This window comes from Cephus cinctus, unplaced genomic scaffold, assembly GCF_000341935.2.
Source record: "Cephus cinctus unplaced genomic scaffold, Ccin1 Ccin1_scaffold0091, whole genome shotgun sequence".
NCBI lineage: Eukaryota > Metazoa > Arthropoda > Insecta > Hymenoptera > Cephidae > Cephus > Cephus cinctus.
In genome coordinates, this window is record NW_014332830.1 from 75,027 (window position 1) to 100,754 (window position 25,728).

General features: G+C 44.6%; 4 protein-coding genes across 15 annotated transcripts in view; 2 read left to right on the forward strand and 2 right to left on the reverse strand.

Moving 5' to 3' along the window:
* LOC107273940 (protein bric-a-brac 2) overlaps positions 1-4,271 on the reverse strand; it is a 41,014-nt gene extending 36,743 nt beyond the window's left edge. The window contains exons 1-2 of one of the 2 annotated variants that reach the window (XM_025091289.1): positions 4,111-4,271; positions 3,423-3,462 (exon numbers count right to left, since the gene is read on the reverse strand). The gene's annotated coding sequence lies outside the window, so the exon portion shown is untranslated. The remainder of the gene's footprint in view (positions 1-3,422; positions 3,463-4,110) is intronic. The other variant, XM_025091290.1, reaches the window with a different exon arrangement.
* Positions 4,272-4,702: 431 nt separating this feature from the next.
* Positions 4,703-11,611, forward strand: LOC107273570 (MAGUK p55 subfamily member 7). Of its 6 annotated transcripts, none has more exons than XM_015751924.2 (12): positions 4,703-4,857; positions 5,226-5,344; positions 5,580-5,866; positions 5,952-6,083; positions 6,550-6,579; positions 7,718-7,885; positions 8,071-8,142; positions 8,232-8,356; positions 8,446-8,570; positions 9,284-9,589; positions 9,669-10,012; positions 10,085-11,611. In XM_015751924.2, exons 2-12 carry the CDS (start codon positions 5,302-5,304, stop codon positions 10,259-10,261), a joined length of 1,809 nt encoding a protein of 602 aa, XP_015607410.1. In that variant the 5' UTR covers positions 4,703-4,857; positions 5,226-5,301; the 3' UTR covers positions 10,262-11,611. The 6 variants fall into 6 exon arrangements, with proteins under 6 accessions (XP_015607410.1, XP_015607423.1, XP_015607428.1 ...); XM_015751937.2 differs by having other exon boundaries at positions 9,410-9,589; XM_015751942.2 differs by having other exon boundaries at positions 9,413-9,589.
* Positions 11,612-12,225: 614 nt separating this feature from the next.
* LOC107273558 lies at positions 12,226-25,722 on the forward strand. 6 transcript variants are annotated; one of them, XM_015751913.2, is made up of 10 exons: positions 12,226-13,157; positions 17,571-17,708; positions 18,639-19,059; positions 19,431-19,805; positions 19,889-20,076; positions 22,669-22,798; positions 23,944-24,084; positions 24,157-24,341; positions 24,439-24,659; positions 24,745-25,722. In XM_015751913.2, exons 2-10 carry the CDS (start codon positions 17,577-17,579, stop codon positions 24,881-24,883), a joined length of 1,932 nt encoding a protein of 643 aa, XP_015607399.1. In that variant the 5' UTR covers positions 12,226-13,157; positions 17,571-17,576; the 3' UTR covers positions 24,884-25,722. The 6 variants fall into 6 exon arrangements, with proteins under 6 accessions (XP_015607399.1, XP_024946998.1, XP_024947004.1 ...); XM_025091230.1 differs by lacking the exon at positions 12,226-13,157 and adding an exon at positions 14,125-14,141; XM_025091217.1 differs by lacking the exon at positions 12,226-13,157 and adding an exon at positions 14,193-14,824 and having other exon boundaries at positions 18,642-19,059.
* On the reverse strand, positions 16,119-18,113 carry LOC107273602. Its single transcript, XM_015751979.2, has 2 exons — positions 17,751-18,113; positions 16,119-16,583 (listed from the first exon to the last, which is right to left on the reverse strand). Exons 1-2 carry the CDS (start codon positions 17,884-17,886, stop codon positions 16,306-16,308), a joined length of 414 nt encoding a protein of 137 aa, XP_015607465.1. The 5' UTR covers positions 17,887-18,113; the 3' UTR covers positions 16,119-16,305.
* Positions 25,723-25,728: the final 6 nt, after the last annotated feature.

Here is a 25,728-nt window from a genome sequence, read left to right on the forward strand (position 1 = left end):
GGGGGGTGTCAACTTTTCGTTGGAATTTTGGAAAATATAAAAAAAAGCCTAAAGGAAACCAAGAGAGAAGTTTGCCCGGTCACAACCCATTGGGCTTGATCTCTGCATAATGGAGAGTCCGTGACGCAATTTCGATTGGCCCGGTATCGTCGACGAACGTCGCCGGGATGAACGTATAAATATTAATATAATAGCACTGATTGCGCTAGATTGTACAAATAGGGGAGCAATGTGCGCGACAGTGTCGGGAATAACAGAGTGCAACATTGTCAGGACCCGGAGTGACCGAGAGTGCGATACTGCGGGAGTAATGGAGCGAGAGAGAGGAGAGAACGGGGCGCGCGCGCGCGCGTTCCCCTAGAGGCATTAAATATACAGGCTGATTTGTCGCCCGCGGATTGTCACCTCTGATAGCTTTCATTTTGTTGTATCGGCTGCGCCATCCACTCGCGTTTCGTTCTACGTGACGTTTGCCGTTTTGGCAAATACACGTCCATCCGTCAGTCCAGAGCGACGTGCATGCACGGCTGCACGTAAACACACAGGCATAGAGCCCATATTCGACAGAGTCGTCACCCCGCGGGCCCGTTTATTGACTTTTCAGCTGGCTTTTATTAATCATACTTTCTAGAAAATTATCTCGAATCGATCAGTCTAGGGGAGTAGGGTGCTCACGTGGCTTTTGACTGGGCAAACCTTTTTTCCCCTTTTCCTTTCTATACTCTTAATTACCCATACAGATATCCGAATCGCGTGATCGATCGATCGACCAATCCCCGTTTCCGTAACGGCGACGAATGTTTTCTCAACAAAATCCACGATTTACGATCCTTCACCTACGACACGATTGCATTTGTTGAACCGACCTGGAATTCCGCCATTGTTTCCTTGTAGAAACAATTGGCAAAGCACATTTACGCTTAGCTGGGCTTCAGCCTCTTCGCGCCGCCGGTGCTCGCTGGTTCTCCATTCGCCGGTGTGAACGCAGCCTTACGCACTCGATGGAACTCCGTAGTAGCAATGCTGTTTCCGTTGCCGTTGCTCGATTGTCAATGGCAGCGCTAGGAGGGAGCGCGAATAAAGGAGGCGGATGCGAGTGCCGCTAAGGCGATAGCTTCTTGTTTTCACATTGTATCCCGCAAATACACTGGAATGCCGACTTCGTTATTTTCTCTTGGTAAGCACTGCGCCAGGATTACATTTATTTATCCTTCGAAATTACACTTTTTACTCCGAGCAACGAGATATCTATGAGAAGTAGAATTCTCTTTTTTTTATAAATAATAAATATTTCCCAATCATAGAGGAGCGAGAGAGAGAGAGAGAGAGAGAGAGAGAGAGAAAATAATAGCGCAACACCCTTGACGTAACCAACCCGTTAGAGTCCTAAACGAAAGCACCATCAAAGTTACGACAACGTAGAGGCTCGTTATATATTTACACGTGGCGTATTTGTTTTTAATATATTTCAAATTGAAAACTGAAGGGAAATATAAGGGGGAGCGAAGCCCCAGGGCTGCGAGTCGTTTTCTACGCCGTCAGTTATTTTTCCATGATATAAAAAAAAATATCGTCTTATTACCACCCTCGTTTACGAGCACTCTCTCCGATCTCGATGGCAATTCGATACTCTACCCCGTGTCGAGTAAGTAAAGAAAGGAAAAAAAAAAAAATGGAATAAAAAAGAAAGAATCGAAGGAAAGGGGAAAAAAGGCTTGACATCGACATGCCCGTGTCTGCAACAGAAGACTTGCTTCCGTCTTAATATAATTTTGCCTAAAAAGAAAAGGAAAAGAAAACTTTCCCCAGCGACCAATCAATCTTCCTATGATCGATTATCGGTACACCCCCCAGTTTCCACGTGTGGCGCAAAGTTTTGCGGCTCCAGAATACTCGGTTTGAAGAAGAAGCGCGAATCGGCCTACTGACGTCACGGAGGGGCGAGACGATCCGGAGGAGGCACACGGGATTAAATATTTTATGGGTGACGTAGAAAAATTCGTAGTTGGCTGCGAAACGGTCGTAAGGAGGGTGAGAAGGAAGGAGGAGGTGGGAGGTGGGAGGAAGGGGCTGCTTCTAGGTTCTAAGGGGTGTGCAGTACAGAGGGGAGCACCAATCGATTGAGCCAACATTAACGCAGAGAACAAAAAACAGTAATTTACTTAGTAAAACATAAAGCGGCGGTGGCTAGCGAAGGAAGGCAAACACATTAGATATTTAAGGGGTATAATAACCTATAGTATATGTAACAGGACTGGCGCCCTCACCACCGGCGGGATCAATTATGTACGCCGTCGTACGATGTTGGTAGACCTAGACGAACGTTTTCGCCCACGGAATAGTTCACTGACTGAACAACTGTTATCGGATAATTATTGTTAGCTTCGATTCGATATGTATTCGTCATTGTTAGTGAAGTTTCATTGAAATATACGAAGGCGAACTTATGAAACTAGCCCTTGGACGGATTCGACAACAGGGCTGCGTGGCACAACTGTGTATGGCTGCTCTACCGTGAGGGTGCCTCCGTTGGCACAAAATCCGAGAGCCTGAAGACGGACGGGGCTTGTTTCGCTCTCCGGACTGCAAACGGAGGTTCGTCATTTACCAAATTAATGCAAGGGGGGGTGGTAATCCTTGGCGCAGGCCAAAGCGCGGCCGTTAAACCGCGATCGCAAAAACGCTAAACCGAAGCTGGCGAAAGTTTGGAATTTACTGCCGGACATATTGGCTGTGAGAGCACACGAAATTAAGGCTAGTAAAACACTCGGGTGACACGCGCCCCCAGCCCCAACCCAGGCCCCATGCAAACGGAATATTCGATACGAGTAAGCTGGAAGATATTTAGGGCTCGTGCCAAAAGCTAATATGCTTCCAGGATTAGGGGAGAGAAGGGAAAAACAAAAGAAACGCAAATTAGTGATAAACGAGTATGGAAAGTGTGACTCGACGTTTTTACGTTTTAACCAAAATTCAAACTATACTTTATTCGAGAGGAAAACAAAACTTCGCTGTCATTAAAGACTTTGGGACCCGGTCGCTAATTATTTGTTAAATCGAGGAGAAAAAAGACGGAAGTCCGTTGGTTGACGGTAGACTTTGAAATGGTGAAGGTGGCGCACTCTGTTGAACCTTTTAAAGAGTTCAGCAGTCGGTAAGGAAAATTGATAGCGGTGTGAAAAAAGCTTCGGATACAGAAGCGCGTAAAAATATTCGAACCGACCGAAAGATTCTGCTCCGTTTTGTAATCTTATCGAGGATCGTGCATCGTAATCCTTATCATACGGCGCTTACATTCCTACGGGACACTTAATAAGTATCCAGGCGCATATTGATGAAAACATGTGAATAAAGGGTGCGCATAAAATAAATAAACGAGAAAAACAGGGTTAAAAGGATGAGAAATGAACGGGTTGACTTACCAAACGGCGAACGAAAAATAAGGCAAAGTGCAAGGATTTTCTGTAACAAAAAGACGTGGGAGTTACCGCGGAGGCGGAATATGACATTAGGTAAATATTGCATTTCGAAATAATTCCTCGTGAAATCAAGTTACACCCACGCACACACGCACAGACGCACACATACGTAAATCCCGATCGATTGTGCTACGTGCCAACATAACCACACAGAAAAAAATACAGTTCTTTCTTGGATTTTGATTGATTATTCGCGCCATTAAGTTACGCGGATCGACGTGAAATGATCGTCGGCGCATCTTGTCAGAAATCTCGATCGCTCTTTTCACATATTGAAACTATATATGTTGCACGATGGAATTCACAGAAGGCACAACCACTTGTGGACGTGCGCGGGCAAGCACGTTTTCCAAAGCACGAGTGACAGGGTAGCGCCGGGTGCGTGTACCTAGTAAATATTTGGAGCAGAGGACGCAGGCCTTTGGAGTCAAGGGAACACGAGACGCCGAGCGTCGGGAAGACGTTGTTAGGGAAATTGAGTGGCGCCCGGCGCCACGAAGTTGAGAAAGTGAAAAGGGCGCCCTGGGCGCAAGGCTTTTCACGAAAACTTTTAAAGCCTCTCTGGTGTCAACGCCATGTCAAATTTGTCTGTGCGCGAGGGCGGTAAATAAAGAGAAACCGGGGATCTTACCGAATGGGAGTCTACGAGGGAGTGCCGGGAACACGAAGGACTACTTCGTCACGTAATTCACAGGAAAACAGCACGGAAATCACCGTATTTTTCGGGACCTTTCGGCGAGATGTTTGGCGCAGACAACTGCATGTATACATTGGCGATGGTGCTGCTACGTTGCCAGCGCGGACTGTCTGGAATTACCGGCCACTAAATTCAACCCGCGTCTTTTTGAATCTTGGGATACCTGCGAGTCGTCAGCTGTCCATTGAAATTTGTTAGAAAACAATAATTATTTACATTCTCCGACGATGAGCCCGGACTTTACTTGGTCATTGATATCTTTACGAAATTTTCTAGATATTGTAATACCGCGTGTATAATTCACTGTCGAAAGTAACTCTGATAATATTGAAGTGACTACATGAGCTTACGCTTGTAGTCAGGAAAACATTGTGTTTAATAATTGTCAACTTTTTCGTGCTAAGTAGTATTCCCTATTTTCGAGTAATCAACCGTAGACGTTATGCTAAATATGCCAATTGTTATCAATAGAGACACAGTAGGAAGATGATCATACGGCCCTGAATGCTGGCTTGGCCGACGTAGGGAAAGAAACCCGTTGGCTTTGTCGCCTGGTTGACGCAGGGCGGTAAGGGGAGTGAAGGAATCAAGTGCCTTTCAAGATGGCGTTGGGACGGTACGCGTGGCGTCGCGTCTAGAGTGGAAAATGCTCGAGAATTCGAACGTCAGAGTCAGCTCCAGGTAAATCGTGCTATTCGCAGACTTGTCTCTGATATTGTGCACTCATGATCAAGTCGTCTTCTTGTGTGATTTCTTACCAGAGCAGAGGTAGCTTGCTTGTACTTCAAGTTGAACAACGTCACCCAACCCCGTGTCGAGTGACACTTGCTTACATAACGAAATTATTTTCGCGATCATATTGATAAGTCTTACCGGTACGGAGGTGCAAGATCACGCGAAAATCCATTTTACGTGGTTATTTCTGGCTGGGTGGCTGCAGCGGCCACGCTAAAAATATATGCGTTACGCCGTGCAGTGACCCGAATTGACATACACACTGACTAGTTATTTTATTCATGATATAATACGCTGCGTTTATTTACTTACAGGATTGATATCGCCGACTGAATAGTCTGTTACTTCCATCGACTCTTCCTTTTGCGCAAAACCTATATACGACGAAGTATGACAGCAGCCGTCGTCATGGAAAATTTAAATTGGGATCCTGGTGAGAAATTTGAACTCTCTCGTATTGCCCTTTACTTGGAATCTAATTCTTTATAAATTTAATTATAATCGGTGTTTCATACTCTGCTTTCTTGTATGTCTGTCAAGATAAGTTAATTTAATGATCTGCATGTATCTTCTGTTCCAATCTCATACTTGTGACATAGTTCTGACATTCCATGTAAACTTTGACATTTTGTTTTAAAATAAAATGCTTTATTTCCATATTTTTACAGCACTCTCCAAACTACTCAATTCCCTGGAGGAGAATAAGACAGAAATCCCAAGTTGCACCGATGAAGAATTTGGCTTCCTAAGTGATTTATTGAAGTCGAAAGAGCTGAATGCACTAGTGAACGTGCACAATAAAATTCTTACAAATGTCAAGGATGACAAGTTCTTCCCAGTTCTCTCAAATGCAATGGATATCGATGTTGAAGTTTTAGACTTATTATCTACGAAAACACATTTATCCGAGGAGTGCAAGGAATTATTTTACCTCTTGCAGAAACCACACATACAGGTTAGCTCCGTTAAGTACTCATTCTTCTATCGTATGAACAGCTTTCTAAAATATTCTGAGAAACATTTTGTTTTTCATATTTCAGGGATTGCTATGTGCTCATGATGCAGTTGCTCAAAAAGATTACTACCCCAGATTGCCGGAAATTCCCTTGGAGGTCGACGAGGACGAGGAGACTGTGAAAATCGTGCAACTCGTAAAATCCAACGAGCCCTTGGTACGTCAGCGCGTTCGATCCTCCCGGGCTTTGCGAGGGTGTTACGTTTTGCCATACAATAGCAAAGTATATCGAGTCCCCGAAATTAACGTTTGAAATTAGACTGTGGATTGTACTGATAGGACGGTCCGTAATTTTTTTTATATTTTTTTTCTCTCCATTGCCCGTTCGTGGAGTTGCATGAATTCTCATACAATATTTTTTATATATTTTTTTCAAGTGGCCCCTTATATACGTATTACTCCCATCGACGGTGTAGACATGTTGACAATAGAAGGGAAGAGAAAAAGATTGTACCTTGATTAAATCGGAGCCTCGAGATTTAGAGATGCGTTTCTAACAAATTCTTAAGACAAAAAAGTAGCAATTTTATCAAATAGAAAAGAAAAAGATATCTCAATCGGAAACGTAACAATACACGTTTTAAGTAATCACGTATTTTTTCATCGGCAAACTTGCTTTGAAGTGCGGTGGTGCAGGCGTTGAACCTATCGTGGTAAGTTTTCCACAGCAAGTAGATGTACCCGAACTGTCCACACTGAATTCCTTATTATCACTAAATTCGCGAGCTACAACACATTACGTATGCACCATATTATTTTGATTTTAATATTTAAGCTCATCATTTATTTGTATACATCCAAGCACGTTCGATTTTGCTCAATGATTAACTACCGCGATTGCTGAAATACGCGTGAGTGAGTGCGTGGGTGTGTGCAAGTCAAATAATGTACATAAGGCTGTGAGAGCATCGTTCCTCTGATTATTTATTTATTTATCTCTCCATTAATTTATTTATTCCCAATGTCTGCATGATCTCCTGTGTCGTGTTTCTTGTTTTTGTTGTAAATAAACTGTATACTACGACCAATGATTCAAGCCTGAGTTATTGTCCCGCATGACTCTTCTATCGTTTCCGTCTTACAAAATCCCACACGCAATAGTTTGCGTTCTAATTCTAAGCTGCTCCTTTCCTTAAAGAGTTGACTCGAAACTTTGCCATAGTGCCAATAAGAACAAAGTATCAGCAGTAAAGAAGTCTAGAAACACGTTAAACAATCTGGCCTTGTACTCTGTCGCTCAATTAGCCAAGATGGCGTCGAATAATTTCGATTCGGCTCTTTGAAAGGACTTTTGACATATAAAAAAAAAACGAATGCGCGACACGTATTCGTAAAATGTAATATACAATTTCACAACTGCTTCTTTTACGAGTCTGGGAAATTTTCGTCGAAACATCTGGCTTTGAGACTGTATCGCGAAGTCTACGTCATTATTGGCACGCATGCGATCAATTACTGTGCAACAAACTGCAACTTTGCTAAAACGAGTTAATCAATGGGAATACAAAGAGTTGCCGTCACTATCGAATCGGATGAAATACGATTGGAGGATGGTGAAGAGAGAAGCTGTGGTTACCGAGCAGTTATTATCTTTAATCTTTTGATACGCTCACGAAAATTTCTCAGAGTTTCGTGTCCGACGTCACATTGTCTCTACGTTTGGCATCTGCGTTAATTTGCAGCCTCACAAGGGAGCCTTTTTCTTTTGAATATATTTTTTAAGAAAAAGCGGAGGCTTCCTAGTCGCACGATTCAACGATATGAAACTGTTAGTTTACACCTTGACAATAGGGGGCGACCATAAAGACTTGCGAAGTTACCGGGAAGATCGTGATTGCACGTATCATGCACGGCGGCGCCGCAGACAGATCCGGCCTCATCCACGTGGGCGATGAAGTCTGCGAGGTCAACGGGATCAGCGTCGAGGGCAAGACGCCTAATTGCGTACTGAAGATTCTGGTAAAAAAAGCAATGCTAATATTATCCCGATACTAAAGCGAACTGGTGACTAAATGTAATCCTTGATCTTGCTTATATCGTATGCATCAATTATGATGAAACACGGTAGCTCGTAGTTGCCCCAAAGAAAAACTTAGTACTTGGGCATATTCGACAAACACTGGGTAACGAGTAATATTTTCCAGCAAAATTCAGAAGGCACCATCACCTTCAAAATCGTGCCAGCGGACAGCAAGGGTGGTATCAGGGAAAGCAAGGTATTTTCTTTTCAAGGCATTTGACCTGGATAGAACTCTTGACGTGGTTGGTGCGTATTGAGGTCAGTAATTTGTATCGATGAACGCAGGTGCGCGTGAGGGCGCATTTCTCATACACGGCTGCGGATGATCCTTACATACCGTGCAAGGAGGCCGGCTTGGATTTCGTCAAGGGCGACGTGCTCCACATCGTCAGTCAAGATGATGCCTATTGGTAAGCAATATAAAATAATATATGTATATCCGATGATCGATTAAGTGCAAAATGAAGGGAATTATAACAAAGCAGGACTTACCCAACAGGTGGCAGGCGAGACGAGAAGGCGATCGAAACATGAGAGCTGGTCTGATTCCAAGTCGGGCTCTTCAGGAACGTCGAATCATCCTCGAGAGGCAGCAGAAGGAGAAGACTGACGATGACAACATAAGTAAGTGGTACACTCTGCTGACTTGCTGACACAGCGGAGAAATGTGCAAGCAGCGACAGAGGGGGGCTGGTTGCACGAAAACTTATCTATTCTTTTCCTGGTGTCTGGACATCATCGCGGGGCGCACCGCGTTCGCCGGTTCCCTCATGATTAAATGAACCCGTCGTGAAGTCTCTCGAACGTCCTTGGACTGTCATTAACAGACGAGGAGTGGCGCAGGCGCCTTGCGACTCCTCGCACGGAACACTTTCCCTCTTGATTTGGCTTTCGAAATTCGCAGGACGATGTTCCTTAACTTGACGCGCTAGCTAGCTTTAGAAAGATATTAGTGGCTGGGCTTGCGAGCACGAATTTACATGGATGCTGAATGATGCTGGATGATGATTTGATGATCCGATATGGACGTCAATTGTTTTGCTATTAACTGGAAGTTTAAGGTACGTTCTCTGTCGTTTCTGCCATTTTGCACTTTACTACCTTCATTTGAAATAACTGAACCAAGTCGCTCGCACCTTGCACTAACCTCTTTTGCGAAGCTGGCCAGGTCGACTGCGGCTGCTACTTCTACACGGTGTCCGTCAAGTTCAGTGTGTCTTTTGATTGTGGGAGAAATGGCAGTAATCCGTGAACGTAGCGAATAAGGAAGGCGACTCGCTGGCTGTCCAACTGCTGTCCAACTAATCCAACGCAAAATCGACCTAACCGTCGGTTAGGCTTGTGTTCTGTTCCAGTGCCTTTGCCCGCATTGTGCCCCCGTCCCAGTACCTCTTCTTTGCACGCCTCGCCCACAAAGTGCAACTTACAAGGAATAAAAACTAAAAAAATCATGTATGACGCAGCAGAGAACGACGACTTTGACCGCGAAGAGATTCCGACCTACGAGGAGGTCGCCAAGCTCTACCCAAGACCTGGGATCTACCGACCGGTGGTTCTGATCGGACCACCGGGCGTTGGCAGGAACGAGCTCAAGAGGAGACTCATGGCTACCGATCCCGACAAGTACAGAACACCTGTACCCTGTGAGTCCTCTGTCATCTTTTACTCGAGTACCCCAAATGCACATGGCAATCCGAGTCATTGATTCTTTTCTATCGATAGACACCTCGAGAGCACCGCGACCTGGCGAGGTCAACGGCAAGGAGTACCACTTTGTCACCCGAGAAAAAATGGACGAGGACATCGAATCCGGTAAATTCATCGAGTATGGAGAATACAAGGGTAACCTATACGGGACGAGCGCGGAGAGCGTGAGCTCACTGGTGAACGCTGGTTACGTTTGCCTACTGAATCCACACTATCAAGCGCTGAAGATGCTCAGAACGCCCCAGCTCAAGCCGTTTGCTATTTATGTCAAACCACCAAGGTTCGAGATCCTCAAGGAGACGAGGAACGAGGCCCGCGCCAGGTCGACCTTCGACGAGACCAACTCTCGCGGTTTCACGGTAAGAACCATCATAGTCTGCTCGTAACGTGGTCCATTCGAAACTCTATCGCCCCACCTCATCATCCAACAGGACGAAGAGTTCCAGGAAATCCTCCACAGCGCCGCCAGGATAGAATTTCTCTATTCGCATCTCTTCGATGACGTCATTGTCAATGCTGACCTTTCGATGGCGTTCGAGCAGCTGGTCGGCGCGATTCACAGAGTGGAGACCGAGCCTCTCTGGGTTCCGGCATCCTGGGTTCAATGAATCTGACCTCTTTCTCTCTCTCTCTCAGAGGTCAACCAAGGATTCGATTGGTGATTCTGGTGCGGGTCCACGTTGACACAATCGCATCTCATCACGCGCGCGTGCAGTGTACAACGTGCACCCCTGCATCTTGGACTCCGTCGAATTCTCGAAAGGGTTAACGTACGTGTGAGGGTAGTTGAAATTGAAAATTGGTAAAGAGAATATTTAAAAAAAAAAAAATACAAGAAGAGCCGCCTGTCTCTCGCGAAGCATACAAAAGTTGCCTTCAATTTGGATCTTCGCTTCAGGAGGGACACGTGCGCTGCGAAAATTATAAACTAAAAAAACTTTACTATTCTCCTTCGAATTTCGATCCCAGTTCAAAGGTCGTTTGAGCGGCATTAATTCTTCGTTGTAACGAGAGTCGACGAATCTCAGCTAACCGTTCATGAATTCTTGGTTGAGAGGAGTAACCACGGGAGGAACTAGAACATTTTTTTCATGCTAGAAAAATATCCATATATATACATATAAGGGAGGAATTTTACACGTGGAATTTCTTCTCGAGAATTCCATTCGTGTTCGGAATTGGATCATCTCGATGCTCGCTCGCTTGGGGGACCTTACACGTGTGTCTTCGCGCCTTTCTTTTTGTTTTCCTTTCCTTTCACATTTTGACTAGAGTATCTCGCGTTTTATCAATATTACAAAGGTAACATTTAGAACCCTCACTGCCAAACTTTTTCCGTCGTTGCGCGTCGTCGCGCGTCACCTGCGCGTACGACTTCCCGTTTCCGGAAATACATTGCTCGCCACTTTCGCTTCCTCTTTTACGACTGAGGCCATTATCGGTACGAAACTTTAAGTGAAACCATCGACTGCGATCGAGTACATAAAAGCCAAAAGAGGAAAAAAGGCCGAAGAGAGGGAAAAGGAAGAATCGATAAAACAATATATAAATATAAGAAACGCAGGTTCAAAAGAAAAAGAGCAGGAAAAAATTAAATCTTGTACTATATACGGCGCTACGTTGTGGCGACTATTATTATTACCATTACTATTATTATTATTATTACTGATTGCTATTACAAATGACGATTAATCCCAATTGTTGTTGATTGTTGCCAAATAAATAATAACGGATAGTCGAGAAGATTATATGGTTCTCGCATTGTATTTTCCACTCGGCAAACATTGTAATACGCTATTTTCCATATTAATAAATAGAGTGAGGGAGAGCGAGAGCGAAAGATAGTTAAGGGAGAAAGAGATGAATACACGTTATCGAGTGAATAATTCATTGAATAGTTCATCTTCGATGTACCACTCTATATGTTATTGAAATATAGTATTACACTTTGAAATGTCGGTGAGTTTCCAACGAGAGATTGTATATATCCCGTTCCTTAGCAGCGATCAATCGTGTCTTCGATTGGTCGTGACTGGCGCGTGGCGCAGGTGGATTGATGAAGAACGGAAGAGGAGGAAGCAGAATTACAGGTGAATGTCTTGACTGAAGGCAGGCTGGCGTCGATGGTGCTCCATCATGATGGGTCACGCAAAAATAGACGACCTAGGCACAGTTGGCGTCCGTTTGCGGGTAAAGTCCCCTGACCCGGTTTTTCAAAATCTTGGTGGACATCGCGTCGAGCGACGCCACGCGCGTGCACGAGGCCCTGTACGTATAACGGGGGGTGCAAAAGTTCCGAATCTTTTCCCAGTGAGAAAGTGACGCAGTCTGAAAAACGATCGAGAAGCGGAAGCGATCGGGTACCGGTTACCTTCGATACCGCAGTGATCGATTGCGAGATTCCCGGTTGAGGTTGCAATGCGGAAAAGGGAGGCTACGAGGAGCTAATAAAAATCGTGAAGCTTGCCAACTTCCGGTCATAATCGAATTTCGATTGGACGACCCAGCGAAATTCAATTTTAGACGCGAGCCCTCCCAGCCTCGTCCTACGGTCGCACTTTGTGGAATCAGTATCGCCCAGACTTCCTACACTTGTGGATTCGTGAGTTTCCGCGTCCGATTCACGTGCGGAAAACATTAGCTTCCGTCAGTAACAGCTGGCGCTGACGATGGATCATTGAGGGGGTCACGTGGGAGTAGAGTTATTACGATTTTCGAAAATCCGTAGAATTTTGAAAATTCCCCTCACACTAAGAGCTGCACCCATTGGCGACTGGAGACTCAATGTATACAGGGTGACACACTTTATTCGAGGAGTTCTCGAATAGTCGCCATGGCATGTGCGATGGCTCTGACGAGGGAGCGTCCCGGCGCGCGGCGTCGTTTTTCAGTCGAATCCGCGGCGACGTCTTGATCGGCGCTTCTTCTCTTACGTGCTGCAAGCTGTAAGAGCGTATCAATCGGCCGCCGAGCACATCCACGGAAATAGAACCTGCGCGAATCCACATGTCGGCGTAGAAGTCGCCTCTTAGAAAGAGAAGAAACATTGGTTGTTGATCATCGCCGCGAAGTGTCCGGGCCAAGTGGTTCGAGTGCCCCTGAGCAAAGAGGAGAAGCATAGGAGAGCGTAAGGGAATCGAAGAAAAGAAAAACAGTTGGCGTCCATCTACGTTCCGATGAAAAGGCGAGCTCAGGCGACGTCTTCCGCCTCTTCTTCTTCTCCTGTCGCGGCTACCCGTGCTGCACGGATACTTATGGTCTCAAGATACGCGCGTCGCATTGCCCGCTAGCTGGAAGCTCGCGTATGGTGATGAACGGGGAGAGAGGAACTAAATTGAAAGGTCACCGCGCGAACGTGGACATTCTGTGGGTCGTGCTGAGGGGTTAAAAGTGCCTGATGTCAGCGGCTCCAAAATTAACCAGCAGAGGATATAATAACGGATTGAAACTTCGCCAACGTATTTTTGGAGCAGATTTAGATCGGCGTAACGCAACGTCGTTCGAGTGAGTGCATTTTCCTGCTGTCGAAATTTTTGGCTTTCGTGGAAACGTGTGGTTTTTATTTTTTTTTTTTTTTTTTTTCAACAGCTAATATTACGTTTTACGGCTGTTGGGTCATATTGAGACTGAATAAAACGTGCTCGACCCGCCTCGACTTTAAGGAGAACTCAGGACCTTCGGCTCGAGAGGCTCGAGAGGCTCGGGAGAGACTTGCGTGTTTCCATCGCTGACTACCGGCTTCGTTTCTCGCCTGTTCTACCCCGAATAAATTAATTTTCTATTCAAGGTTAAGTGGCCTCGGGGGTTCCTACCCTTGGATGGTAATACCAACCTCGTCCGACCTTACCTCCATGAAAAGTAATCGGCAATCGCTTACATGCATATTCTAATGTCGCACAGTCACAATGACGGCGCCTTAGCCAGTTGGCGGAAAAATTATATTTTTAGAAAGTCAAACGTTCTTTATATCAGCCACTACTATCCCCAACTATCCCCAACTATCCCCTTCATCCCTATTCACTCAATGTCGATACCTCTTCGTACTTGGCACCGCAGTGGAAATACGCCGGTATTCTTTTACTTGCGTCATGTATATATAGATATATATATAGATATATTTATACTGTATCGTCGATGCAACTGCGCGTGAGTGCACAGCACGTGGACCTGCAAGAATAAACAATCAACTAACACGTGTTAGGTTCATCCTGTGACTCGTCACGTGTCTTTCCTTACCCCCCTCCGCCCCTCGCGCGTTCTCACTTTTTATTTATTTTCTTTTCTTTCATCAGGCCACCCAAGTTAAAACGAACCTTACGTAGCGATCGGGATGACTCGATTTTAATTTATAATGTTTTATCGATAATTTCAAATGAAAATGTGTCAACACACACTGTGCCGTGTGTGCCGTGTGTGACGTGTGTGACGTGTGTGACGTGTGTGGCATGCTCTCCCGTCGAAAGGAATTCCAATTTTCCAGCACAAAAGGTATCGCGGCTCAACACCTGGCTTGGATTCGCGCCTGCGTGTCTACCCCGTATTACGAGAGCCCTTGGATACTTAGAGCTTTCCGGGGGTGCAATTCAAAGTTTGGCCCAGTAGACAATCAACCCCTTGCCGAACGATTTAACCCCTTTCGAGCTAAACTCCGTTAACACGTTAGTAGCCAACTAACCTAACGGGTGACCTTTAAGATTTTCGAGTATCTGCAGTGTGACGTCGTCGGATTAATTAAGTCCTACAAATTATACGTGAATTATTGCCAGAAATTGGAATTTCGATATTCAGAATAGCTAGTCTCGGTAGAAGTCGTTTGGAAACTTTTATTCGTTCTTTGCAGTTAATCTTCTTTTTTTTTCACTTTTTTTTCCCTGTCTTATTTTATCCGTGATTTAATGGGATTGGCAATGATACGATTAAAGCAGCCGTAACTACATTTGTCCCTCGTCGCTGATTAAAACTTTAAACCTTCATAATCTCCTATGAAAATTACCGTATTTACATGTGTAACTTTAAACGCCATGACTTCCCGTAACTATCGTCCCAATTAATCTGTCTAATAGTCGTGTGAAAACGGACATATTAATATCATCGAAATTATGGTGATCAATCGAAGAATCGGCGATTCCACAATAGTGGAGACGCCGAAGTTCAAAGTGAAGCTGAAAAAGGTACGAAGTCTGAAAATTATCGGTTAAAACTAAAAGCACCAAATTCTTGCCTTAAAGATAGATTCTTCACAATTGCACTTTAAGTGACATGAAATTCAGAATCCAAAATTATTTGACCTAACATGCGTCAATGACGCGCTGTCAAGAAGTTAACATGCTGTCGTGAAAATTCAAAGCAGAAATCATCCACGACCTATCAACGATGACAACCTAATCAACCTACTTTGCAGCATCCTTCTCCTACGCACTCGTATCAAAAGATCTTTTGGAATTCATCCATCTGATTCTAGCAAAGAAATATAGTTTTTCCTGGTAGATAAAAAATATATATGCTTCGCTAACGAACATTTACGATCGCACCGCGTGACTTCGTGAAACCTCAGTTTATTACCGGCATCATAGCCATTTCACCTCCAAGAGTCCTTTAACCATACCGAACTCACGCCGAACGCACCGTTTACTAGGAATTTCAAGATTCTCATAAATATCCCTCGTCGGATATATACATATATAGTTATTTCGTTCCATTTTAATGTTTTCTCGAAAAATCCATTTTCAAGCATTATGATATATTTTACTTTTGCCAATTTCGTATACGCGCCTTTTTCACGTCTGTATACATTTCCATGATACAGCCCTCCAATGGGAATTCCAAATCCCCTAAGGGATTCATTACCGTTACCCGTCATGCGTGTATATCTTTAAATATTCTCCGTCACGCCAAACCTGCGCCGGGGTGCCGACCTTGGCACGGAAGGCGCCTCTTGTTGTTGGATTCTGATGACGGGGTTGCGTGCGCCAGTATACCCTATGTCACCGTTATCAGCCCTTATCTTTCTCACCACTCGTTCCCCCCTCGCACGCCATTTCCTCCTATCGCTACGTTCAAGACCCCACCTTGTTATTAGACGGGATAATGCAGAATCGAGTGGTGCTTGTTATCGTGTACCTGTTACGTTGATAGTACCTGTTAGTGATAAGCAACGCTTGCTCGTCATAGAACGTGTCGAGTATCATAGCTTGGGATTTCTGGATTGGTTGATCCGTATATATATTATGATATTCCATATTCTACTTACTTGCGCTGTGTGTGCAAGTTTAGCTTTAATATCCAACGTGTCGAAGTCAATCAACGTCAGAAGGCACGCGCGCTTGAAAACTAATCAGCCAGAACTTCCGGCTCGAGTCTCGGCAACCTCTCAGCCTCGTGTAACGTAACCGTCAGCCAATCCTGCCTGACACTTCCGACTCAACTGCCGCCGCGCCGTTGCTTTAGCCTATTGGGCTACTAGAAGGTTATTTCGTGCACTAGTAGCACGAAGCTTTTCAAAATCTTCGTGCAATATTGTCGGTTTCACTGACGCTTTCAAAACGCCAAGCGCTTCGAGTCTCATGAATTATGAAAGGAATGAGCTGTGCTTAAGGCGTGGGACGTTGTTCTTTATTTCTTTTTTATTTCGTGCACCTACGAAATTAGAGTCCTAGCTTTCCTCGCTAAAGATCTGCAAGAAAGTAGGTACCTTATTTTGGACACGTTGAGCAATCGTAAACATGAGAGCTGAATGGGCGATCGAAATATCTTGCATTGTCAAATATCTATTGACGTGAGTCTCGCGGTCTACTTTAAATTTCGAAAATTTATCGAATAGACGATCTGCTCTTCGTTTAAACCAGCTGACACTCGCTGGGCTTTCACGAAAGCATCTTCTCGTACAATGTAGTGCTATCTTTAGTCCTCGTTTGATGTTCTTCGCCACCGCTGGAAAAGTATACAAAAGGCGAACATGAAAGAGGCCTTTAAGCACGGTTTACGCGAGACTTGCCGAAATACGTAAATTCAAAAAAAAAGGCAAGACTCTGGCTTATCGTATTTTTTTTTTGTTATCCTATCGAAAGTGACGTCCTCATGCTTATATCAGATTTCTTAAGGTCAGCTATTCTCTAATGTGCTCCTTTCATTATCTCCCTACAGACCATATCAACTCCTTACGTGTCTTTCTTGATAAATGCTTGCGAATCAAACACGTGTGCTTTGATATCTATACAAAAATAACTTGGCGCTCGTTCTACATGCACGAACTGCATATAAATTTCTAATCGACCGTGAATCGTTCCTCGTTAACCTTAAAATCAAGTACTAGATATTAATATGCTTTTCCGTAGCGAGTTGAAAAAAGAAATTTGCAAAAAATATTTTTAAGGAAAAATAGCTACGCGTATAATCGAACTAAATTTTTTAAAGCCAATCTTCGCGTGATTATCGATTTTTAACATAAGGCTGTTCAGTCGCTTTAAAAATTCGACAAGTAATCCCAGTCTCTCTTGGCTCGCTAATTTTTCACAAGTTTTCGGCTAGATTCAAAACATTGGCTGCCGAGCCAAAAAGCTTTCGGTGACAAGCTCACAGCAACTCTCGAGTCCCACGCTATTCGTATAGAAAATACTAAAATAACCGCGTGTCAATAAGGAGGCGAGAACGGGAAATCGTGTCTACGTTATACGTAACACACATCTAGTGGCTACTAAGGGAATGGCTAATGGCTAATGGCTAATGGCTACCGGTACTCCGGTATGTTTTCCAAAATTCAAGGAAGTATCTACGAAGTATACGAGTTAAAACAGTATAATTGCATGACGTCACACAACGACGACAGACCACAAACACAATAATAATTAAGAAATAAAGGAACCAAGGACATATTCTAATGACGCAAAAGACAACTGCAAGAAAATCTCTAAATTGTAGCCTCTGATGGAGACCAGTCAGAGTTTCTCGCCGATCTCAAATGGACGCAGAGTGAAATTTGGGAGCGTCGCTGCCGTCGGCGGCCACAGGAACGGCACCGGCCCGACTATCCCCACTGCTCAACCAACGACTCACCAAGTAAGCTGCTTTCTCTCTTTTCGCCTCCCGGCCTTTACTTACAATCAGGCGAACTCGAAGCCTCTGCCGGCTCGGAACACCTTGGCTCTTGCCTAGTCGCGCCATCGTTCGCACTCCGCCACATGGCTCCCTCGATAGTCCCACGTATAACCAGCTGTCGGCGCACACAGGCGCACATAGGCGCAGCGAGCCGAGCGAGCCGAGCGAGACGAGCGAATCGTGCGTATAAATAGCGCGTTGAAAGAGAGTCGACAGTCGCGAAGATCGGGACCAGGAAGGGATCTCTTCCTCTCTTCCTCTCTACTACTGTTCCACTGTTCCACTGTTCCACCGTTCCACCGTTCCACCGTTCCACCACGCTGCGGAAAGTTACTTCTCGCTTTATCGCACTGGCTCTCGCCAGTAAACCGTCATTCCGTCTACGATCATCGACCGGTAGACAATTGGCCGTTGTCGCTTCGAATGACCTTCCTTCTTTTTTCTTTTTTTCTTTTCGCTCTGCGAAAATAGACGCGTAGCTCGCAGTGTCAATCAAGGTATCATTTGACGAACCGTTAGAGACACAATTTGTACAGAGTTCAATTGAAAGTTGGTGAGTGACGATTAAATGTTAATAATCCGTTTATGCTATGTGGATTTTTTTTATATCTATAAACTAATTACGTTTCCCGGTTTTTCGAGTTTTTGCTGAGGCGCGTGCTGTTCGTGAGTGACTATCGGGCATGTTAATCGACTTATCGCTTGATCTCTCGGCAATCTTATCAGTTATTTAAATGTGAAGTCGGGTCGTAATTCTTCGTGGCACAGGCAGAGGAGTCTATGGGATTCGTCAGATCTAATCTTTGCCACTTACAGTCTGACTAAAACAATTCTTGAATGGAGTCTTGTCTCTTTGTTTTTTTGGAGTCTTGAAGGGATAAAATGTTGCAGAAGGTAAGGAGAATACTCGAGGAACACGCTGATTGGCAGGACAGGTCAAGCTGTCAGAGAGTCCTAAGATCTACCTCGAGTTCTCCCTACGTCGTCAGCAACTACAGCATCGTCGCTTCTCGCGGCGAGCTAGCTCGAAATAGCTTCGCAGTGTGCGAGACGCCGGCGCCGACGTCGACGGTGAAGAAAAAAGCTCCGTTCGCCAACGGGAGGACGTACAAGGAGGAAGGCTCGAGGAACAGTCTTCAATTTCCGGCAAAGGAAACGAAAAAGTCGCAGAATTCAATTTCGAGTCTGCCAGCGTCGCGACAACCGACGGACGTCGAGAGGGACGCCTCCAGGTCGACGAGGAACTCGAGGACCGACCGACCCGTCGTTCCTATTGGGAAATCAGCATCTGTCCCATGTAACCTCAAGGAAGGTGAGTCCTCGATGGCCCGTAGGTATTCTCTTTGCGCTGGTCGAATCCTCGCGTCTTCCCAGGTACAATTTATTCTTGATGAAAACGTCAATAAAAATCACAGGCAATCGTGACGCGTCATGAAAACCTGATGAATCTCCGTTTAGGAGATTTTCTTTTCGTACAATTTATTCTGAAACGCTTGTTTGTTTATTTTGAATCTCTTGGTCGGATTAGAACAGAGAGTAGATAATCCTTTGGAAACTTCTGTATCCCCGGATAAATAGTAAAGTGCCCTAATGGTAAATTTAGAATGTCAAGTCAGGAGTGGGCACGTACTGTAACTTCATGAAGTCACCAACCGAATCCACGAGTCTGACTCACGTTCGCAGGTCTTCAATCGAGAGAGAAGCCATTGCACAAAGTGAACGAGGACGGAATCCTGAGGAGATCTTCGGCCTTTCTAGCGAGTCTCACGCACTACACGATCAGGCAGAATCCCGAGAGCAAGGCCAGGATCAACGGGTACCTGGACAAGGAGAAGCTCCGGAAATCCGTACTCGCGAACGGCGGAGTCGAGGATTATCTCTTCTTCGAGAGATCGCCGAGCTTCCAGACTCTGCCGACCAGCTGGAAGAAGCCTTCAAACTTTGGGGTCAAAAAATCCGTCTCCTTCAGCTCGGACACCAGTTTTGAGGAGAAGCGATCGCCCTACAGGAAAACGGCAGTTCACGAGGCCAAAGTGTACCGGAAGGGAGTTCTGCAAGGTGATGAAAATTAATTCGAAAAATGTTTATGCTAATATTGCGTCGATCGTGTTAGAAAATTTGTTTGTTTCAATATTCACCAGATCGCGCCACTTGTGGCGAAGCATCCAGAGCAGTGCCGTCCACGTGGGAATCGTCTTCCGGGGGTCCCAAGGCCCTTCTAAGGGCTGCCCGGGAGGCTGACGAAGAGATCTTCAAGTCGATTGTCGCCAGAGCCGAAATATTCGGATTCGGGGACATGGATATAAACGCAGTAGACAACAGCGGCAGAGTAAGTGACACGAACGAGAAATAAAAAATCATTAAAAGCTGGATTCTGCTGAAACACGAAAAGTCCATAAATATAATAGCATTAATCCATCTAGTTAAAAGCAAAGATAGCGAAGGTTTCCAAAAATTGCTTCGGTCCAACTAGAATTCATAAATTGACCTAAGGCAAACACAGGGCAATTTCGGTGAGCGCTTCTGTGTTACCAATTGTCAATTAGTCCAATGGATAAGCAAAATATTAAATTCTCATAGCATTTAGGCCATTTATGAGAAAATGCTCTTAGTGCTGCGTTATATCAGATAAGCCTAATTGCGTTTTCTAAGAGAGCGTGGATCGCGCAAAGGGAGCTCGAGGACGTAATTGAAAATAAGAAGTTGATCTTGGGCGAGGTCCGTGGCGGCGGCTTGGAAAAATACCGAATTGGTCAGAACGCACAATGCTGCGGCTAGACTCTAAGTGAATTGGCCAATAGAGGCCGTACGCCGTCGTGTAACTTATAGATGAATCTTATGAGCAGATCAGATTAGATGTTTGACCACGTGTCGGATTTGTCAACATATGAGACATATGACAGAGGTATGCATGGCCCCGAAGGAACTTGTAAGCATTCAAAACAGGGAGGCCCATGGTGTGCCGAATGATTGGCAATAATTGGCATGAGGTTGCAAAATAATCATTAGTAGTCATTAGCACCAGGCAGTTGCTTTTGGAACGAATACCAATACACCCGTCTCGCCCTAATTATCATTCCTCGAGATACGTGAATTCCCTGACATCTAAAGACACTGGGACATCGATCGCGAAAACGTGCAAATTTCTTTATGATCAATTAATAAAGACTGACGATGGGTTTTCATTGGATGTAGTACAAGATTGTTACGTTGTGCGAATATGAAATGAAATTTTTTTGCACCGTTGGCCAATTTTGCGAACCGTTACTGGTGTTCTGAAATAGCCGGGCTGTGGAGAATTTATTGGCTTGGGGGGGGGAGGTATTGCTTATTTTGAAAATCATAAGACTAATTTACTGTACCGTCAGGAGGAAGAGGCTGGGAAGCTGCGCTGAAAATATCGAAGCTCAGAGAAGCAACGGGCTTGCGTGTTCGACGTATTTCGTAATTTCCTTCTGGTATCGGTTGACGAGCAATTTTCCAAAGATAACGATACGTCCCAGTAACGGCTGAACTTAACGATCGATTCCATGAAGATTTATTCGATTACCGCATCGATCCTCCAAGTGCCATTAAGGCGATTTCAATGGCGCGACGCTCGAGTCTTTAATTATTTCCTACCTTGCGTCACGACGGAATCCCGAGGGCGTCTGATCCCACGGAAATTTCTCGGACAAGTAAAAGTTGCACAGAACCTATTCAATGCAAATAGAACGTAGCTGAGCTCTCTGGGTCTTCCGATGTATCGATTAATTAAGGTCGATTCACACAGAATATCACGTTCGGTAGTACTGCCAGAATTCATAGAAAACAAATCTTTCCCGTGTGACGTCACTCCGCATCAACATCCCCTTAAACGTCGGATCCGTCCAGAATGAATAATTTTCAAAGGACATTTTGGGTCAGGGACTGATATTCATTAATAAAATCGCGGCGACAATGAACACGTGTCCCAAGGCTTATCCAGGCCGCTCGTAAGCCTCGCTTTGAACAATAGTCACTGACCTCAGACAAGATCCTTGGCGTTCTCCGATCGATAGATCACAAGATCAGCTTGCGATTTCTCGGTAGTTTCCAAAGAAGATTAACGAGCTGCATTGGTACCAAATCATGAGATCCAGCCAGGAGATCAAGTCCGTTCACAACGAACGCGACGAGTAGATGCTATTGAGCAGAGGAAGATTAACTGCGAAACGAACGCAACCTAGTCCCAATATAGAATCGACCTCGAATAAGAGAAGCAAAAATTATGCGCTCCGATGACTCCTGACGTAACAACGCGAAATGGGTGTGACCCGAGTTTACGTATCTTTCATCTGATCCTGTTTTCATGACTGGCCTCTCCTATACCCACTGGGCTCGTCGTTGTTGCTCAATTCGCAACTGACGCAAGTCGAGTAACAACGTTTGCGCGATCGCGTCAACATGCGTACGCGCCGTGTCGCTTAATGGATTGTCGCCTAATTGATTGAATGGAAGCCATTGTGTTACTTGCTGATCTTTACTCGTACGATCCCTCGTGACGATTTGCCAACCGTATAATGACAACCCCTCTTCTTGTTATCATACTCTAGTCCAAGGTAAATTAACTCGGAAGGACTTTCCCCATTCGGAGTATGAATTATTTTTGAAATTTTGCCAATTTTCCACCCACCTCTCACTTACATACCACGTTAATGTTAACTTCTCCTAATGTTACGCACGCAGAACGCACAAGAGGGCTATTCGGCTGAAATGCTGCTGGACGTAGAAGCATTGCCAAGTGATTCTGAACCGAATGATTGGACGGCAGCTGTCAAGTTCAATGCCGATATATTTAAACTGAATGGCCCTGTACATAGGCGCTTTAATGCCAGTAGTGACTATTCGAAATGTTTTTTAAAGGAAACAGAGTGCATGCAAGTGTGTTTATTCGTTGCAGACTGCGGTCAGCTACATGGCCGGAAATGGCGCCATTGCTATGCTCGAGACTGCTCTGTCGTTTCCGGGACTCGATCCGAATATTCCTGATAACGAGGGAAACACGCCCCTACACTTCGCCGCACAGGCTGGTAAGTGTGTCTTTTGAGGAAATTTTTGATAATTATGATACAGAGACATTGAGGCTGGAGATAAATTTGCAACTTTGATCTAAATTCGCAAACGCATCGTCAATGATGCAAAGGACGGAGATACAAAGTGTATCTCCGTTCGCGTGAATGCAGTTGTAAACAAAGCTCACAGGGACGGAGAAATATCTACGCTGCTCGTAATACATTGGAAGCCCACTGTCAGATCATTGCCAAATTTCAATATGACCGCCGAGACGAATCTTGATTAGTATTGCGTCAACGGATACGGAAATAGCCGAAGGAAGCATTCGTGTTTCTCGAGCACTACGTCATGACTTTGACTCGAATCGTAAACAAATAAACTCTAGTTCGTTCAGAGACTCGTTTACCAGTCGTTTCAATACAAAGTCACGGGTGAAATTTTTTGTCGAAGAGGAAATAGTATATTACGACCCTAGGCCAGAAAGTTGGATTTCCTGGCGTATGTGATATAAAGGCCGAGGCGAAGCCGAGGGTTCTTGCTGGGCGGGGGGGTGCGAGGGCGGTGGCCCGCCCGACTTTTGCAAAACCGAGGCGAAGACGTGGGTTCTTGCTGGTCGGGGCGGGCATTAAAACACATACAAAATCAAATGCAAGAATAAAATGACTAAAAAAAAAAGATTATTATTAAAGACAATATTATTATTATTGTTATTAATATAATAATACATTTTATTTGGCTATTTTTTCTTTTTTTTGCTCGTTATTTTTTTTCTTTACCGCAATTGCACGTAGTGATGGTGATTACACAGTTGTTGAATATACAGTTTTCAAATTATACAGGCTTCGCCTCGGCCTTTATATCACATACGCCAGGGCATTAAACTTTTTGGCCATGGGTCGTATACTATTTTTCTTGCTCCCTAAGCCAAAAGTATCGTCTTCCCGTTTTTATTATTCAACTGACATTACAAATTTACGGCTATGAAGAGTAGAGTAAAGCCATAGGCGCTTAGAATTTACGATTGAACATTGACTTGTTTGCATTTGTTTATACAATGTAGGCAAGCAGGCCACAAAAGTGGCTCTTCCCGGACTCAAATGCGGCCGGGAAGACGGTACTTGGGCTTAGGGAGCAAGAAAATGTATTTTTCAAAATTTTACAGGACAAATCGAGTGTCTTAATGTCCTTCTACAAAGGTGTCCTGGGATCGAAGTGGATGCAAGAAATATCTTGGGCTTCACGCCCTTGATGAAGGCTGCTTTACAGGGAAGAACGAAGTGCGCCAAGATTCTGTTATTCGCCGGTGAGCGTCCGAATGTCAGATTTACATGGAATTTAAGCCGGATGTCAGGGTGACCAGTGCTTTTGCAAACAGGTGCAAATCCCACGCTTCGAGATCACGGCAGGGGTCTCAGGGCCGAGCAGTGGGCGAGATTTTGCGGACGTTACGTTTGCGCCGAAGTCATCGAAAGGTTCGCCAGGCACAGATTGCTGGAAAGGACGACTTCCTGTAGATGGGGCAGCGAACCGGAACTAGCTGCTAAGGTACTTCAGGGAAAGGTATGTACCGCCATCTTGCACCGTTTAGAAGCTCTGAGAAAATGCCATGAGTATTGGTTGGATATCATCGTTAGAATTTTTTATTTATTCATCAAAGGTGACCCCGATTCCCATGAACGTACCGCCACCATCTACAGGACTGAGATCAAAGATCAGAAGAGTCTTCCGGACTACTTCCGGTCCCGACCGGAGCTTTTCCTTAGTATCTCAATTGACCAGCGCTGCTCTGTGCGCCAGCAGTCCCGCCCTCCCAAAACCGGGAGACGTTCCCCCAGTCGTTAAGAGTTTACTTCGTCCGCTCAGCGTGCCACAATTGAGGTAAGGCAAAATCTCGAAATAGGCGAAAGACCATGCGATAGGAAAGATTTGTGGAATAGATAATTTGGACTGTGAATAATTGCAGGGTCACTCTGGTAGCTCCGGCGGAAATAATAGAAAGAGCTACCGACAAGTACGGAACTAATTTCACAGAGAAGATAGTGTCAGAGAAGATGGACTCATCCATAGTGAAACCACCGCGTACCAAGAAGAAGAACAAGTAACACCAGACATACGTGTATGTATAATAGATCTTAGTTCTCCTAAATCGTGAAATTATTATTTATTCATTAGAGTTAAGATCCATTGAGCGCAATTGGAAGAATAAACATGAAAGTCGCGTATAACGTTTTTGACAAAAGACAAAAAAAATAGATAATATTAAACGGGGTATGAAATCGTTAGAAACGACAAACACGACCCTGTCAAGTGACAAAGGAATAACACTTGCTTCGCTCTTAAATGTAGAGTGCTGAGAAGTTTAAGTGCTGTATACGTAACATATATCGATACCACCATCGATGTTGTCCGGAAAATTAAAATATTTTCCAAAGCGAAGAGATTATTTTTGCATTTTCGTGGAAATTGTTGAAAGCCAAACGGTTATCTGTACCTTGAAAATTCGCGGCTAATCATCTCTGGCCATTTCACTCGGGAAATGCTCTCTCTCATCTGAGCGCAGTCTAACGTTATGTGTCGTGCGTCATACATACGTAGATCAGAGAGTATCGTGACTTCACGTGATGCCTTGGCCAGATTGTTCTGGGGCCAGAAGCGCGCAGGTACACTTGAACGCTTATAAATAACAAATTCTATTTTAGGTTCTACTCTTTCGCGGGTTTTCCTGGGTGGGAGGTCATGATAGTTCACAAAGAAATTGGGGGAATTGTGAGAATGTGTTAAAGAGTCAATTTCAATAGATGAATTCGGTAGGGGATGCGTTATAAATAATAAAGATTCGCTTATTACGATAGCTATACATAATATACATAATATATACCAGAACGTTTTATATGGATAACTATTGTAAATGATTATTTAAATAAATTGTTTATGAAATTGAGTGAAA